This window comes from Vicugna pacos, chromosome 1 (assembly GCF_048564905.1).
Source record: "Vicugna pacos chromosome 1, VicPac4, whole genome shotgun sequence".
NCBI lineage: Eukaryota > Metazoa > Chordata > Mammalia > Artiodactyla > Camelidae > Vicugna > Vicugna pacos.
Genome location: NC_132987.1, coordinates 83301834 through 83319321, shown reverse-complemented (window position 1 = coordinate 83319321; position 17488 = coordinate 83301834). Strand labels below are relative to the sequence as shown.

Here is a 17488-nt window from a genome sequence, read left to right as displayed (position 1 = left end):
TCCCAAACTCCTAATTTATCCCTCCTCCCCTTCCCCTTTGGTAACCATAGTTTATTTTCTATGTCTGTGAGTCTACTTCTGGTTTGTAAGTAAAATTTGTGTCTTTTTTTAGATTCCACATATAAGTGATATATAATATTTGTCTTTTTCTGTCTGCTTAGTCTTTCATTTTGTGTGAACTCTACTTTGTATGTAGTCTCTCTGTAGCTTTTAGCCTATGAGATTTGAGATGATAAGTTTTGAAAATCACATGACTCAAAGATATTATATAATTATTTTACCTTTTATCTTGGTCTATTAAGAATAGCTTTAGGAAGAAAGTTTAATTTTATTTTTTCTTCATAATGTTTTAAAAATTCCTCTTCACACAGGATAATCACCATCTATTTGGTAGTACTTTGTTGGGAATTAAGGATGACGACGCAGATCTGAGTCAGGCTCTTTGTCTGGCCATCTCGGTGTCAGAGATCCTTCAAGCAAATCAGCTTCAAGGGGTAAGTTAAAAAAAAAACCAGCTGCTCATCAGGGGACTGTCCCCTTTAAATGTGAGAAATCAACATTTTCTCCCTGTTTGTTGATACTCGCAAAATTAATTTACTATAACAATGTGGCTGTTTCACTTTTTTTGAGTAATGTGTTAAATCTTCTGTCCAGATGCTCATTTTTAAACTGTTAGCTTGTGTGTTATTTTAGTTGTCAACAACTAATTATTTTTGACACCAGTTTTTGTTAATTGCCAAATCTTTCTTTATATATATATATATGTTTTATTATTTTATTTTTTTTTTTTTAATGGAGGTACTGGGGATAGAAACCAGGCCCTCATGCATGCTAAGCATATGGTCTACTACTGAGCTATACCCGTCTTCCCTTTTCTATATTTTAGCAACTGAATGTTGTATGGAGTACTTAAAGGGTAAATTTTCAACAGTTAAATTCCTGGTACTTATGTAGCTAATTTAATTACATGGTTTAATGCCAAAGGCATATTACAAAGGAGGATTGAGAATATATCATAATTTTCTATCTATTGTTATCTCCATGAAAATCTCATGAGCCAGTTTTTTCAACATATATTCTTTATTGCTAACAGTGTGATAGTTAACCATGTATGTGTATTTGGAAGGTAGGATGTATTTCGAAGATGGAGAGAAGAGGAATGGATGTCTAAAAGCAGGCCTTTTACAGTAGATCTTTTAAAAACAAGCCTTTCACATGCTTTTATTAGAACTATTATTAAAAAATAAATCAAAACATGTAATCCAGTTTAAAGAGACCCACGTGAACATCTTCAGTTCAAATTGGCATTGAAGAACATCCTCTCACCCCTAAAGACATTTAATCCTTGTGTGAATTAAATTGTTGATGTGTTTGTGGGCTTATTTGCAGAAATAGGAATTGTATCTAAAGCTGTGTTTATAATTATATAGTGTTTTTTAAAATGTTTAACAGTATATGCATTAAATTATTAAATTCCAGTGTAATTGGTTTTATAGCTCAGACTAACATTCCTGCTATATATTTTAAGACTTTCTAGTTAAGAACACTATATACAAAATGTTTTAATTCTTTAAAATGAATACAGTTTTTAAGATCTTGAGGTTATTTTCTTACGTCTGTATTATGTGGGTCTTCCTAATTATATGTGAGATTCTTTTTTTTTATAAATCTGTTCTTCCCTTGGTTAATTGTTAAGATTGTATTGTATAAAATGTGACCCTCATGGCAAATTCTATCATGTCAAATATTGTTTCCCTTTTAGGAAGGAGTCCGGTTCTTTGTGGTGGATTGCCGTCCTGCAGAACAGTACAATGCTGGGCATTTATCAACTGCTTTCCACTTAGATTCAGATCTGGTTGGTATAAATGCTGATTGAAAGTTTTTAGAAAGTAAGAGAAGAAGTGGATTTTTTCCTTTAGCCCATAAATAAATATACATGTACTGGATTGGGGAGGTTTTTCTTTCTGCTTAAGGAGAGAGTCTCTGCCCTTACTAAAGTGTTGCTTTTCACCCAGAACAGCCTTTTGACATCATCAAGGGTAGATGAAAGCACTGTTAACTAGGACTTACTGTTGCTTTACCATTGTTATGTCGGTAAATTCTAAACTTCTTACTGTGAGCTACCTGATGGCACACTTAGTGCCTTGCACCTAGTAAGTACTCTGTGAATATTAGCTCCTGTTATGACTGGGTGATTATTCTAACCCTTCTCTTTCATCATGAGTACTTATGCATGTAATAAACTAATATTTGTGAGGTAATATCTGACGTATGGGCGCTTAGTTATTAAAATTGCTGTCCTAGGGTCACTTTAATTAAAGGATTAGATGAACCAGATAATTAAATATTGCCAGAGATGCTTAGAGCATTTGGTAGAGCTGAAACTGACATCATTTAAGCTGTTCTGGGGTTACTAGAGCCTCAGCAATAGGGAAGACAGAAAAAAAAGTGACTTCTTTTGTTGACTGTGCTATCTCCCCTTCTTCCGCACTTGTCTGGGAAGTTGTCACTGAGGTTGAAAGGGCATGTAGAAAGGCCTAGATGATGTCAAGAGGAAACTCATGGAAAATGGAAGTGGAACAGCCTGGAGAGTTGTGGGGTGCTGTAAGTGAAGAAGGCGACTTAACTTATTTGCATCCTGAAGGTGAACTCTGTGCCTTTCTCTTCCTTGATTCATCTAGGAAGACCTAGACAGTCCTTCTTCTATGCTAATTTAAAAAATTTATTCAAGTGATTCATGAATACTTGATTTTTCTTAAAAAACTCAGAGTATCTCCAGAGTTAATAATTACTATTAGCCTGTTTAATCTTCCAGACCTTTAATATGTATTTACATATTTCTTGTTCACTTTTTTTCCTCTTGATTTTTTTACTTAACAGTTCACTTGCATTTTCACTTTACCATTTCTTAGAGATCTATTCATTTAAGTACATTCTTTTTAATGACTGTGTAGTGGTCCACGGTACAGATATGCCATAGTTTATTGCCTGACTGACGTACATTTGGAATGTTTTCAGTTTTCTTGTAATGAAACAATTCTGCAGTTAACATCCTTATACATATTTTATGGACTTGTACAAACGTTTCTGTAAAATAGAGTCATAAAAGTAGAATTGTTGGATTGAGGGGTGTGGGCATATTGAATATTACTAGATACTGCTGTATTGCCCTTTAAAAAGGCTGAAATCAGCTTATACTTTACAAGTATAAGTGAGAATGCTTTTTTCATACCATCGGCATTATTGGACATTACCAATTAAAAAAAATTTTATTTATTTCATTTTGGGGGGAGGAAGAGAGGTAATTAGGTTTATTTATTTATTTATTTTTTTAGAGGAGGTACTGGAAATTGAACCCAGGACCTCATACATGCTAAGCATGTGCTCTACCACTTGAGTTATACCCTCCCCCTTAATTTTTTTATTTTACAGGAATGATGAGTGAAAAACTGTGGTCATTCCTAGTGATGTTGAGCATCTTTTTTCAAGTGTGCTGTTAATTTATATTTTTTTTTTACAATTTTTTTTTCAAATTACAAATCCATTTTTCTATTGGATTTTCACTATGCTTTTTATAACCATTTTAAACAGATTTTTGTGTTTATTGGCATACTTGTTTTTTAGGGGGTAAGAAATTTTTTCCTTTGTTATCTCTAGTACCTAGGGTAGTGCTGATAAATAAATGGCTCCTGCTATTTCTGACTGTCCTCTAAGAAATACATGGTTTGCCATATAAGTGGAAACTAACAATATAGCTTGTTTTGATGTATTGTTTTTGTCATGGGCTTTTCTACACAGTGTTTAACTTTTCTTGTCATGATACCTAAAGACACTGAAGCTTATTTAGGAAACTAACAGCAAAACAATTTTTTTTCCTAGTAAAGTATTCTCTTTGCATAATTTAATCTTTCTGTACATTTTAACTTTTGTTTTCTAATGTATTACAGGTACATTTATACACATTTCTTTTCTCTTATCCTGGGGATTTATTTATAAGCACCTTTATTTTTTTCCTTCATTTTCATAGCAGCAATTTAAATATTTTTTTTCCCCCGGAAAAATATTTCAGGTTTTCCAAATGTATAGGAAACACAGGCTTACCACATTAAAAAACATTTTTTTAATTGTCTAGATGCTCCAGAATCCATCCGAGTTTGCACAGTCAGTAAAATCCTTGCTGGAAGCCCAGAAGCAGTCCATCGAGTCTGGCTCCATTGCTGGTGGGGAGCACCTCTGTTTCATGGGCAGTGGCAGAGAGGAAGAAGACATGTATATGAACATGGTCCTGGCACACTTTTTACAGGTATGCTGACAGGTTATTTCACTTTTGCTTGGTTATTGCTGTCACCTTTAAGAAATTCTCATAGGTAATTTTGTGCTGTTGTCTACATTGTCAAATTTATCTATTTTTTTTTAACACATTTTTAGTTTTGTGTCATGCCAGGAAAGGTCTTCTTCTCCCCCAGATTTTCTTGCATGCTTATATGATTCATTCTTTTTTATGTTTAAGTCTTGAACCATCTGGAATTTAGTTTTATGTAAGAAGTGGGGTAGGAATCGAAAAGATTTTTTTTTTTTCCAAATAGCTAGTCAGTTGTGCTATTTGAAATGCCACCTCTTTAATATACTGAATTCCTCAATGCATCAGGGTCTATTTCTGGATTATTCTGTCACATTATTCTCTGTCTGTTCGTACCCTCATACTTTTTACAGTAACTATACAATTCATTTTGATATCTTCACTTTGAAATCAAATAAATATACATATATATGTATTCATGACATAGCCACCTCCTTTTTGTGTTTGAACATTGTCTTTAGCACAACTTATTTGTATTAGTGATTTTATGCAATCTGTCACTTTACCTTCTCTACAAAGCCTTGTTAAGTGATTGCTCTTTATTAAAAATTAGTTGTTTTTTAGGCATTCTTTGGTAGTTTATAAAGTCCTCATTATGTGTGACCCTGAACAATGGAGTCAGGAAGACAGTAGGCATGGTGTTACACAAGCCACTCAATTTGTGTCCTTTTTACGGGGAACTGGGTTTGAGAAAGTTAGTCTACCCAAGGACAGTCCTTGAAAGACAAACTCAGAGAAGGAACAGAGTATTTGAGGGAGGGATTATAAGATAATTTTATGCTGTACTGAAAGAAAAGTTTTATAAATTTATTCAGAATAGCAAAAATAGGAACTCAAACTCATTTTACTTATAAATTTAATTGGCCTATTCTAAGAATGCTCTGGTACAAACCATATATTGTGAGGGGTGTCAGATGGCAAGAATTTTTAATACTGTGAACTTTTTTTTTAATAATTCAAGTTCTTGATAAAGACTGTGGTTTTAGAAATTCCCCCCCCCAATTTTTATCATGGGAAATTTCAAATAAACCCTGAAGTCGGGAGAATTGAACTCTATTATAGATGATATAACCACATTATCACTGTTACACTTTATTATGATAATCAACTGGTGTTTGAGTTTCCTTGATTTTCTCAAGATCTAAACCAGGAGATTTCATTTGTTATCTTTAAGTCTCTTTTAATTTATAGGTTCCCTCTCTTAATTTTTTTCTTACATATATATTTAAAAAATTTTTTTTATTTAATTATTTTATTTTAGCAGGGAGGGGAGGTAATTAGGTTTATTTATTTTTAAAGGCGGTACTGGGGATTGAACCCAGGACCTTGTGCATGCTAAGCATATGCTCTACCACTCCCCTTATATATACCTCTTGGAAAAAACTGGTTACTTTGTCTTAGAGAATTTCTCACAATCTGGATTTTGCTGATTGCATTCACATGTTGTTTATCATGTTCTGTCCCTGGTATTTCCTGTAAGCTGGTAATTAGATTTAGAGACTTGATCAAAATACTTTTAGGGGAACAGGAAGTCCTGGGTGGCATGTACTTCCTTAGAGGTAAATACTGCCCAGATCTCATGTCTTTTTGTGTGTGTTTATCATTGCTTAGATTCATTAATTTTTTAGTAGTTTGTAAAATGTTAACATTCTGTGATTTCTTCTTCATAATTAGCTGTAATATTTGCTTTTATATTTCTTTTTTATAAAGAACCTGAAGTATTTTTGAAAACTTTTAAAAACCATTCTAGTTATATCTAAAATTACCATTTAACCGATTTTGGTTTGACTTTTTATTGCACTATGGGAACTATAATACGTATAAAATTACAGCCTTGTTGGTAGCCATGAAGTTGTCTCCTTCCCATCCAACCACCAGACCTTACAGTACACAGGATAAATGTATACCTCTCTGTGCTGAAGTCCAAAATGTCAAAGGAAAGGAAAAAAACAGAAATTTAGAATATAACCTTAAATTGTACCTGTTAATGCTTACAGAACTGTCAGAAGTTTTAATTCAATTGCGTATTGGAATAATTTGAATTTTATTTTCCATTTTAGAAAAACAAAGAATATGTGAGCATTGCCAGTGGAGGATTTATGGGTAAGGTTTTAATTTATTCGTCCATTTGCCTCCACTTTTGAGAGGAAATTATATTATCACTGGAGCTGATTTGGAGTGACCAGATTAGTTAATGGGTACATATTCTGTTCAATAATCCACTATTTTCCAAAAAGGCAAGGCCAGCACGATATATAGATAACAGACAAACATAATAGACAATTGCAATGAGTGAATATTTAGTGGAATACTATTTTACACTTTATTTTATTTTATTTTTTTTATTCAAGTTCAGTTGATTTATAATGTGTTAGTTTCTGGTGTACAGCACAATCGTTCAGCTTTGTGTATGTGTGTGTGTGTGTGTGTATTCTTTTTCATATACTTTTCCATTATAGGTTTTTATAAGATATTGAATGTAGTTCCCTGTGCTATACATTAGAACCTTGTTGTTTATCTATTATATATATTGTAGTTTGTGTCTGTCCTAATTTATCCTCATCCCTCTTTTCTCCTTTGGTAACTATAAACTTGTTCTCTATGTCTGTGATTCTGTTTCTATTTTGTAAATAAGTTCATTTGTATCTTTTTTCTTTTTTTTTAAATTCCACGTATAAATGATATATAATATTTGTCTTTCTCTGTCTGACCTCACTTAGTATGATAATCTCTAGGTCCATGTTGCTGCAAATGGCATCATTTCATTCCTTTTTATGGCTGAGTAATAGTCTATTTCATATACATACCATATCTTCTTTATCCAGTCATCTCTTGATGGACACTTAGATTGCTTCCATGTCTTGGCTATGGTATATAGTACTGCTGTGAATATTAGGATACATGTATATTTTCGAATTAGAGTTTCCTCCGGATATGTGCCCGGGAGTGGGATTGCTGGATTATATGGTAACTCTATTTTTAGTTTTTTAAGGAATCTGCCTACTATTTGGAGAACTTTTTAAGTGGATGTGTTTAATTAGCTTGTATTTATAAAAAAATTTTTTTGTAAAGATGGGTGAAAAACTGCCCACATGACTTGTTTCTTTGAAGAAGGAGAAATAGATAGGACTGGGAACAAGAGTAAGAGGAATACTTTACATTGTATACCCTTCGTACTATTTGCTTTTTTGTTTGTTTTGTTTTGTTTTCGTTTTATTTTTGAACTTCTTGAAAGTATTAGCTGCTTAAAAAGTGTTGACTGAATGGAATAATACAAATAAGCTGATGTTTTCAAATCTGCAGATAATATCTGGTAATTTAGGATAGTAAAATATTGACAGTCTCTGCCGGCAAACATTTAAGGATCTATGAAGGATTAGGTCAGGGTAATAAGACTGAAAAAGAGAGACTGTCTTTTTTTACAAATGATGTTATATAGGGATAGAAGTTGCATCTAGTAGACAAATAAGCCCTGGAGTACTAAATGCACAGTATAGTGATTATAGACAATAATATTGTATTATAATCACCGGACTTGCAGAGACTAGATATTAATTATTCCCACCACAAAAAAAGAAATGGTAATTATGTGACATGACAGAGGTGCAACTATTGCTACAATAAAAGTCATAATACAATAATATAAATATCAAATCAACATTTTATACACTTTAAATGTACAACTATGTGAAGTATAGTTCAGTTAAAAGATAAAGAACCTGTCTTACATTAGGAAAAGAGATACAAATACTGAACTGTAACTACTAGGAAAATTAATAATAAAATTAAATTAATATTTGTTGGAGGGAATAGAATCTTGAGTTTCAATCATGGGAGTCTTGTAAGATTAAGTTTTAACTTAATGTCTTCTTATGTTGTAATTTAGGATTTTTGATGGGTTAGGGCCTATTTCATCCTGAGTAAGAATTATTATCTCTGTATATCATGGCCAGGTAACTAACTACCTTTGAGGCTCATACCCAGAGTGATCTACAGAAGGGATTATTTGAATAGGCACTAATGTTAAGCAAGTATTGGCCTAAGGCCCAGTGTTATTTATTAGGAATTCTCTGACAACATGATACAAAACTTGGTTATTAAGCTTGTTTTCAAAAGTGTCTGAAAAGCATTTTTTAATAGTATATATAGTCTGGGTTTGGGAACTTTTTTCTAAACTATGAAGTATTTCTTTTTCAAGAATAACCTCCCTTTCCATAGCAGTTAATGCCTAAGACTACTTCTTTATTATGAGAAGGATTAACTGATGTTTCCTTTGGATAAACAAAAGCCACCTTAGATTTTCTATTAATCCTTTGACATAAAAATATTGCTAATATTTTTTATTAACACCTGAAAGACTGTCTTCCCAAGAGGAAAACATTAAGCCTATGTATACAATTATTGTCATCCTTCGGGTCAATTAAGAAACGTTTTGTGTGTGCAGAGAGGGCTTCAGAAGGAAGAAGAGGAAAAGGGAGACATTTTGTAGCCTGGGGTCTTTTACTCCTTTATAGCGGCGCTAAAAGAAATACTTGTGATTATGCCTTTGAATCCTTTTTCATTCAGCTATGACGTGTTTATTATTCTTCTCCAGTAATGAGTCTTTCCAAAGGGGGTTGGTATGTCAGGATTTTTTCTTCTTCTTGTTTCTCTTTAAGCACTGCAGCAGCACCTGGCAGACATTAATGTGGATGGACCAGAAAATGGATATGGCCATTGGATTGCTAGTACCTCAGGCTCGAGGAGCAGTATCAATTCTTCTGTTGATGTAAGTGTACATGTAGACTGTGTCACCAGATTTGAATAAATGCCCAGAAAAGGTGATTAACAACTAAATACCCACCATAACAGAAATGGAGTCAAAATATTTCAAACACATACCGTGAGGAGTCATATTATTGTGAGGTTAATGAAATGATGGGAACAGGCCTTCACTGCTAAACTAGCCAGGAGTTCTGGTGGTCCACATGCTGAGTTCAGGTTTCTCCCTGTTCAGCTGCATCTTGGTATGACCTAGTGACCATTTTCTACTCCAGTTTAAATATCATATCATATCTAGTCCAAATATCTACTCCAGCTCAAATACCATGAATATCATGGGGATAATTCTGAGTCCTGTGACTAGCTAGTTCTGGGACTCTCCCAATTAGTTTGGGCGCAGAGGATGCTGAGGTTCATGGTCACATCTCCTGAATACCTTATCTGTTATCCCTCCTCCCCACCACAGACACCGTGAATAGGACTTCAGTCCACCCATAATTGAGGAAGGGCCAGGCAGAGAAGACAAGAACTAATTGCCAATCTCTTTATATTTGATTTTTAGTTATTGAGATGTATATTACTGCAGGGTTTTGCTCTAGTGGGTAAATCCATTCTGTCCTATTTTGGAAGTATTTGGGCAATAAGTCTTCTGTGCATTTTTAGTACTTCATGTCATTTGAATTAAGTGTCATTAAATCATTTTCTTAACAAGTAATAGTCCTCATCTACCTAATGATAATTCTTTAAATTAGAAATGCAAGGAAAATTCCAGTACAGGGTCATCAGCACAAGCTTGGGCTTACCAGTCTGACTTACCTGGGTATTCCGGTTTTGTGTCCATAGCTTACTTTGTGATCACACCAGCAAGATCTTTTCCGCTCTGGTTTCTACATATGTGCAGTGGAGATGATAATAACAGTCTTCCTCGTAAGACTGAAATGAGGATTAAGTGTGGAAGTAAATGCAAAGTGTACTACCTGTCACATATTGTGTAGCAGTTATTATAAAAATGTAACTCATTAGATGATTAGCTGAGGTTTATCTTCAGTCGTGTAAGTCACAGCAAATTACTGTCAGACTGGCAGCAGATAAGACTTGTCTGAGATTTAGATTTTCAGCTTGATCCTCTAGGTATAAGGGCTTTTTGTATGAGATCACCACTTATTTAATAGTTGCTATTTCATTTTGAACAACTAAATAGTATGGCTATTTATACCTTGTTCAGTTAGTCCCCTATTGTTGAATATTTACATTGCTTCCAGTCTTTTTCTATTATAAACACTACTACAATTAATTTTTGTAGTAATATATTTGCATGTGACATGATTACTTTGTCCTAGAAGTGAAATAACTTGATCAAAAGATTACATATCAAAATCCTTAGAATTCTGCATTATTGTCAAATTGCTCTGCAAAAAACATTATTCTGTTTGTATTCCCACCCACAGCATTTGATAGTCTTTCTATTAGTTTTGTCTTCAGATTTGAAAAACAGTGATTGAGGCTATTAAAAGAAACTGTCTTAAAGTTGTGTTACATTCGAAAGTACCAAAGAATTTCCACAGGCAGTTTAATTTGGTTTTGAATTTGAATATGGAAGTAGAAACATTATTTTTGTGTTATTTAGTTAATAATTTATTTCTTTTAAAAATAAAAATAATACATGTTCATTATAGTATCATGTAAATATGAAAAGTTTATGAAAATAAAGTTACTTGTAACCCTACCACAGATAACAACTTCATATTTTGAATATTTTTTTCAAATCTGTGTTTTGTAGCATTTTATTTTAAAAGTAGTGATCAGAGTGTATATACAGTTTTATTTTTTTCTGCCTTATTTTCTGCCTCTGAACACATGAGCTTTTTTTAGCATTTTAAAATGCTTTTTTTAAAAAAAAGCATGCCTTTTTTTTTTTTAATACCAGCATAGTTTTCCATCAAATAGCTCTTAAATCCTAGAATACTTTCTGTTTTTCCATCCCTTAAATTTTGAAGAGGAATAATGGGCAAAAAGATAGATTCGTTTTTAAACTGTGGCCATCTACTGCCAGCTTGCCCTGTAGAGTATAAGGAGCAATTACATACAATTAAAGAATTATACTCACACCTGTTACACTTGGTATGTAGGGAAATTAAAGGCCTAAGTAAAAATGTTTTAAACAACAAAAATTTACAAGAAATGAATGTTTAAAAATTTAGCTATATGAATGATATTCTGATTATGCTTTTTCTTATTTTTATAGAGTAATCTGAGTTAAGAAAAGGTCAATAAGTTTATTTCTTAATGAATAAAGTAGGTAATTTCAGGCTCCTGAAATGACGATTTATATCCTCATTTTTCATTTCCACCTTCCATTCCTAAAATGGTTTCACCCAGTGCATCAGTCTGCTCGGGCCGCCATCACAAAATACAACCAGCTAGATGGGTTAGAAGTTTATTTCCTCATAGTTTTGGAGGCTAGAGGTCTGGGATTAAATGGTTGGCAGGTTTAGTTTCTCTGGAGCCTCTCTGGCTTGCAGATGACCGCCTTCCTGACATGTCGGCACATGGTCTTTTTTCCCTGCATGTGAATCCCCCTTTTCCTATAAGGACATCAGTCATATTGGATGGGGCCTGCCTATATGACCTCATTTAACCTTAATTTACTTTTTAAAGGCTCTGTCTCCACATACAGTCACTTTCTGAGGTATGCCAGGAACTAGGACTGTAACATATGAACTTGGTTGGGGGAGCACAATTCAGTGCGTAACGTGTAGATAACCTTTAGCAGTACTGTGTCTGCTAATCATTTGAAGAGCCGTTAATTAAGTACTTTTTTTTTTTTCAGGGTGAATCTTCTAATGGTTCAAATGATAGAGGAATGAAATCACTAGTAAATAAAATGACTGTTGCTTTGAAGACAAAATCCGTTAATGTCAGGGAAAAAGTTATCAGTTTTATTGAGAATACATCAACTCCTGTGGACCGGTGAGTTGCCTATATGGTATGCATCTGTGATGAGTAATTAAAACTAAAGAAAAGTATCTTATAGGAAATGTTAGTTGAATAGAATGTGTTCTAGAAAAGGATTGTAAATTACATTTTTATTAGATGATTCCAGTTTTCATTATAATCAGAGATGTTCTTTATTGCTGTAAAATTTGAGTGTAAAGATTCCCCTCTCTTCTCCCACTGCTCAGAGTAGAAAGCAAGTAATAATTCTGCTCCTTCATGCCATTCATTAGAAAAAATATTCCAGTGCTATTATGTGTATCACACTTGATATAGTAGCTGCTTCCCATGTATCAAATGATTGGGAATCATCTACTAAGTGCAGTACCTCATGGCAGGACCCTCTTCTTCTGCTTCAGCAATTTAAAACCAGGAAAATTTGGTCATACTAAATAAGGCAGAAACCCATTTTCTTAAGTTTAAGAATTCAGATCTTCATAGAATTATGTTCACAGCCTTTTGTGACCCCTATTTTCCCATGAATTACAAATGAAGTACCCAGCTAACAAAGGATAAGCAAGTTTAAGAATGTCTGTTACGTTGTTTCTTTCTGGAATTGTTCTTAGAGTTCAAAGCTAACCTAATAATGCCAGCACAGAATTTGTTTCTAAGCAAGCCTGATCTTGGAAATGTGTTATAATAGTATTCAGTTTCACTCTCATATCTTAATTGCAGTACCTTTGGAAAGTTGAAATATTTGACTTTAAGAACTGAATATCAAGAATGTATTATTTTTTACTTTATAGTAATATGCATATAGAGGTATATTTTTTTCCATCTAGTAAATAGAAAAGAGGTAGGTTATTTTCACTAATCCAAAAAATTGTACCTTGTCTAAAATGGACAACTGATAATGTTAAAGTGTTTTATCAAGCCTGAAAGATTTTCTTTGCTCATTAAAACTATATCTGCTTTCAAAAGCCTAATTAAAAAAATAATTTTAGTGCATACTGAATTAGGGTACTATTATTGCTACATTTTGTAGCATGAACACAAGATTTTATTTTAAAATGAACTAGTGATAATTCTAAGTTAGAAAGACTGCTTTAAAGAATCACTTGAAACTTTTTTTTCCCCACTTTTCTTTGTACTTGGGATGATCAAAACATTTTCTTTTTAATATAAACTCTGGGTTAGAAAAACTGATTATACTATACTTTTGTTTTAAAGCTGTTGCATTTTTAATAATCATCTTTTTGTTCTGTCCTCTGCCTCAATTTGCTATAGAATGTCTTTCAATCTTCCTTGGCCAGACAGAACATGTACTGAGCGGTAAGCCAATGAATTAGAGCAGCTTTCCTGGACCATCCTTTTCTTTAGCATGCCTCATGCTGTCTATAAGCCTCATCCTGTCTTGGCTAAGATTTCATGCAGCTGTTTCAAATGCTAAACTTTTCTCATTCCGCCTTTAGGAGTGTGTGATGCTGATTGATCTGTTTTTCTTTTTGCTTTTTTGCTGGATCATTTTAATTTTTTTCCTTGCTGCATAAGTGCATTCAAACCCAAGAACTTCATTAAAATCCGCATTTTTTTTTTTTCTGAGGCAGAGAAAGATGAAACAAAGAAAATATGCAGTCTCAGAGTTGGCAGGGTATTAGCTTTGGAGACAGATCATTTGCTTCTGTCACATGCCCTAACAACAAAGAAAATTATAGCACCTGAAGAAAGGCACAGTTTGGTTCAAATTTTTTATTTCATATACATTATGTAATTTTGTAGTATATAGTATAGTATCTTTAGATTTTTCTTAATAAGATACATGTATTTAAGTTGGTGGGTTATCATTGTATAAGTCAGTTCCAAATAATTACAGTTCAAAGGCTCTACCTTTACTTTTCCTTGAAAGAAATTAGGCCGTGGTGGACCTGTTAATATATAATCCATCTCTTCTCTGCCGCAAATAAGATAGGGTTATTTGTCATTAAGCTCCAAAGGTTTAAAGTTAAAAAATCTACTGGATCTTTAATTAGGATAAACAAAAGAACTTTATGAATTTATAGTTTTTATGCTCATGATTTTTCTGCAATTTGAATTAGAATATCAATTATAGCAATACCTATGAACATTTTAAAAGAAATTCTAGTCATACTTTTAATGTAAGTTAAGCTTTGGAATAATAGAGTTGACTTTTTTGGCAAGTCATTACAATATTTTCAGTGACTAGAAGTAGCATTTTTACCGATAAAAGTTTTCATTTACTGTGACTGCTCCTGCACAGTGCCATTACAGAGCTTCTGTTATAATCTTATAATTTTAAAGGAAATTGCTTCTTTTAAAATTATAATCTATTTGTGAATCCTCTGTTTTTTCATGTTACAGATCCATTGGATTAGTCTAATTTTATTTAACTCCCAAGTTTTATCCCAAATGCTTAATTTTTAAAAAAACTCAGATTATCTTTTCTGGTGCACAGGCAGCTGTATCTATTTTGAAAATAGAATTTAGCAAAAATTTAGAACAAATTGGGTTTCTTTTTGAGCTCAGTAAATAAAACTAAAATCTAGTCAAACTATTTTGTAGATGTTTTTGTTGTTACTTTGGCTAAAAAAAAGTGTAAATATACTGCTTTTTAAAAAAGTCCAGCCATTGAATTTCATTTTTTGACAGTCTTTTAAGAACTTTCTTAGTAACCTTTAGTAATCTTGTTTATAGAAACTGCATTGTATTATAAATCGACATCTGTAATGAATAGCTTGTTTTTTCTTTTCTTTTTTTTGATTGTCACTTTATTCATACTTGCATTCTGGTTCAGGCATTTACTGTGCACATTATCTTTGTTACTCTCTATATTATAGCATTTAATATCAGATGAGAACCAATAACTTAATCACATACAGTTTTATAATCTAGATGGCACTAATGTATTTTTACATAAAGCTGTATTTTCTTTGTCTCTTTGCCTTTTGGTAAGAAAGATGAATCTGAGTTTCATAGGTATTTGAATTTCTTTCATTTTCTACCTTTAATGAGCATAGTGTGATGATTTCTGGGATAATTTTACTTTAGATATGCTTTAACATCAAATCAAATGATTTTATGATTTTAACTTAAACTGTAAGCAGTGTATTGATTAATCTAACTTATAATTTGGTTATACACTCAACTCTGGTTTTCTATTGAGGAATGTTGTTTTGGGAGAAGTAAAGATTTTAAGCATCTTAACAAAATTAGGTCATGATATCATTTTTATTGATGATATGTGTTAAGAAATTTTAAAAAACACTATGATGAACATCTCAGCATAAAAATGTTGTAGTTTATATTCTCAGTGTTTCCTGAAACAGTAATTATCATCTAAAATTACTTGTCAAAAGGATGTTAAATTTCATAATACATTCGTTGAGAAATTACTTTGAAACAGTGATAAAATTATACCTTGATTATCACTGAGAAAAAAATTATTTAAAATACAGGTTTGATCCCTGTTTTCTGGAAAAATTGAATTCCAAGACTAAGACACACAACTTGATTTTTTTCCACATTGAACTATCTCATGTTACGTGACAAGGAAAAAAAAAAGCCACAGTTTTCCTTCATCATAGATAACCTCAACCTTATCCTACAAATATATAATACTCTATCTCCAAAAAATGTAGTATTTTGTTGAAATATTTTAATTTCACTTCCTGGTTTATTTGAGATTACATGAAAAGTAATGAGGTACAAATTTTTATGTTGAAAAGAGGGAGGTGATACTTCCTGCAGAACTAATTAAATTTGACTTTACATGTTGTTTATGTTTCTGCCACTCGAAGATGAAAGGCAGATTCGTTTTCATGATTTACTTACGTAAAAAAAGTAGCATCTTAGTTTCTATTAAAACAAAAGTAATAGTAATAAAATATAGGAGGAAAGACCTTAAGACATTTGCACCCATATGAGAAGCCTTAAGCGTTGCTACTGGAATTTGAGTATTTGGGTTCATAATCTATTTTGCCTAACAAACATGTATGTAGTACTTGCTGTGTGCCAGGCATTGTTATAAGAGCTTTACAAAATATTAGCTGATTTAACTTTCACAGTCACTAGGAAGGGTAGATATTACCACCATTTTACAGATAAGGACACAGAAGCACAGCGATGTTAAGTAACTTCCCAATGCATTGGTTTTAATATGAATATTAAAATTGTTTAAAATTTAAGTTTTACAGATTTGAAAGCATGCCACCTACCAAGACCTTATTCCACTTTTGCTAACATAATTTCCTTATCTTGTTTCAATTTCCTTAACATAGCTATCCTAAAACTGGGTATGTGGGGGGACAAAGAACATTTGCCTTGTTTTAATATTCAAATGATACTTGTACTCTTTGATAACTTGACTGTGATGATTTCCCTCCTAAAATTCTTTGAATATAGGCATGTGAGCAGCAGTGACAGAGTGGGCAAGCCTTATCGCGGTGTGAAGCCTGTTTTCAGCATTGGGGATGAAGAGGAATACGACACAGGTGTAGTGATACACTTACCTGTAGACTGCTTTCCTCAGGCACCAGGAGTGAGCATAGAGATCATCCTGGCACTAGCTGAACACTGCTTTAAAAAAAAAAAAAAAGAAGAAGACATAATGAGATTCGATAGAGGAGTTGCAGAGTCTGTGGTTTTTCTATTAAGAGTTTGGTTTTAGACATCTTAAATTATGCCCACTTGAACCCCAAATAGAAATGCTGAGTAGGCGGTTGATTACAGGAATCTTTAGCTGAGGAGAGAGAGATGTGTAAGCTGGTGATAATCTGGGAATTATCAGTGTAGAAATAGTATTTAAATCCATGGTATTGGGTCTAATCCCTTTGATCCATCCACGTAGGAGATGGAGAGTTGTGGAACTGAAGTTCAGGGAATTGCGAAATTGAGACATCTGAAAAGAGCCTTTTGAAACTGGTGGCAGCATCCTAAATGGCCACAAGATGGCGATATTGTACCAGGGAAATTTGTTATCCTCTGTTACTGTCTTTCTATTTTTAAAAATAACTTATTACTTTGGTAATCATAATTAATATTAATGTGTATTGAGTTAGAAAGAATAAAACAGTATATAAAAGTAAAAAGTAATAAAAAATACTTCTAATTTTCATCTTCCTTTTTCCGCTTAGTAATACATGTTGCATATTTTCCATCTCAGCTCGTATACCTCCACAATTCCTTCTGTTATACAAATGGAGCATACCATAATTAAATCATTCTCCTCCCAATTGACACTGGTAGTTTTCAGGTTTTTTTCTGTTTCAAATATTTTTATGCCCATGTTTAGGTGAACTTTTGCAAGCATAACCAGAGAGTAAATTATTAACAGTAAGATTAACAGATTAGAGGGAATCACATTTGACTTTTTAATAAATATTACAGAATCACCTTCCTGAAAACTTGCTTTGAGGA

At 32.8% G+C, this 17488-nt stretch overlaps 1 protein-coding gene across 3 annotated transcripts in view; it reads left to right on the top strand.

Annotated features, from left to right (window-relative positions):
* The window catches only part of TBC1D23 (TBC1 domain family member 23), a 51159-nt gene that overhangs the window by 28212 nt on the left and 5459 nt on the right, over positions 1 to 17488 (top strand). For 2 of the 3 annotated variants that reach the window (XM_006208047.4, XM_072966280.1), the window contains exons 9-16: positions 372 to 494; positions 1763 to 1855; positions 4133 to 4303; positions 6421 to 6463; positions 9019 to 9128; positions 11952 to 12091; positions 13343 to 13387; positions 16475 to 16563. In XM_006208047.4, the coding sequence (XP_006208109.2) occupies positions 372 to 494; positions 1763 to 1855; positions 4133 to 4303; positions 6421 to 6463; positions 9019 to 9128; positions 11952 to 12091; positions 13343 to 13387; positions 16475 to 16563 (814 nt within the window). The remainder of the gene's footprint in view (positions 1 to 371; positions 495 to 1762; positions 1856 to 4132; positions 4304 to 6420; positions 6464 to 9018; positions 9129 to 11951; positions 12092 to 13342; positions 13388 to 16474; positions 16564 to 17488) is intronic. The other variant, XM_006208048.4, reaches the window with a different exon arrangement.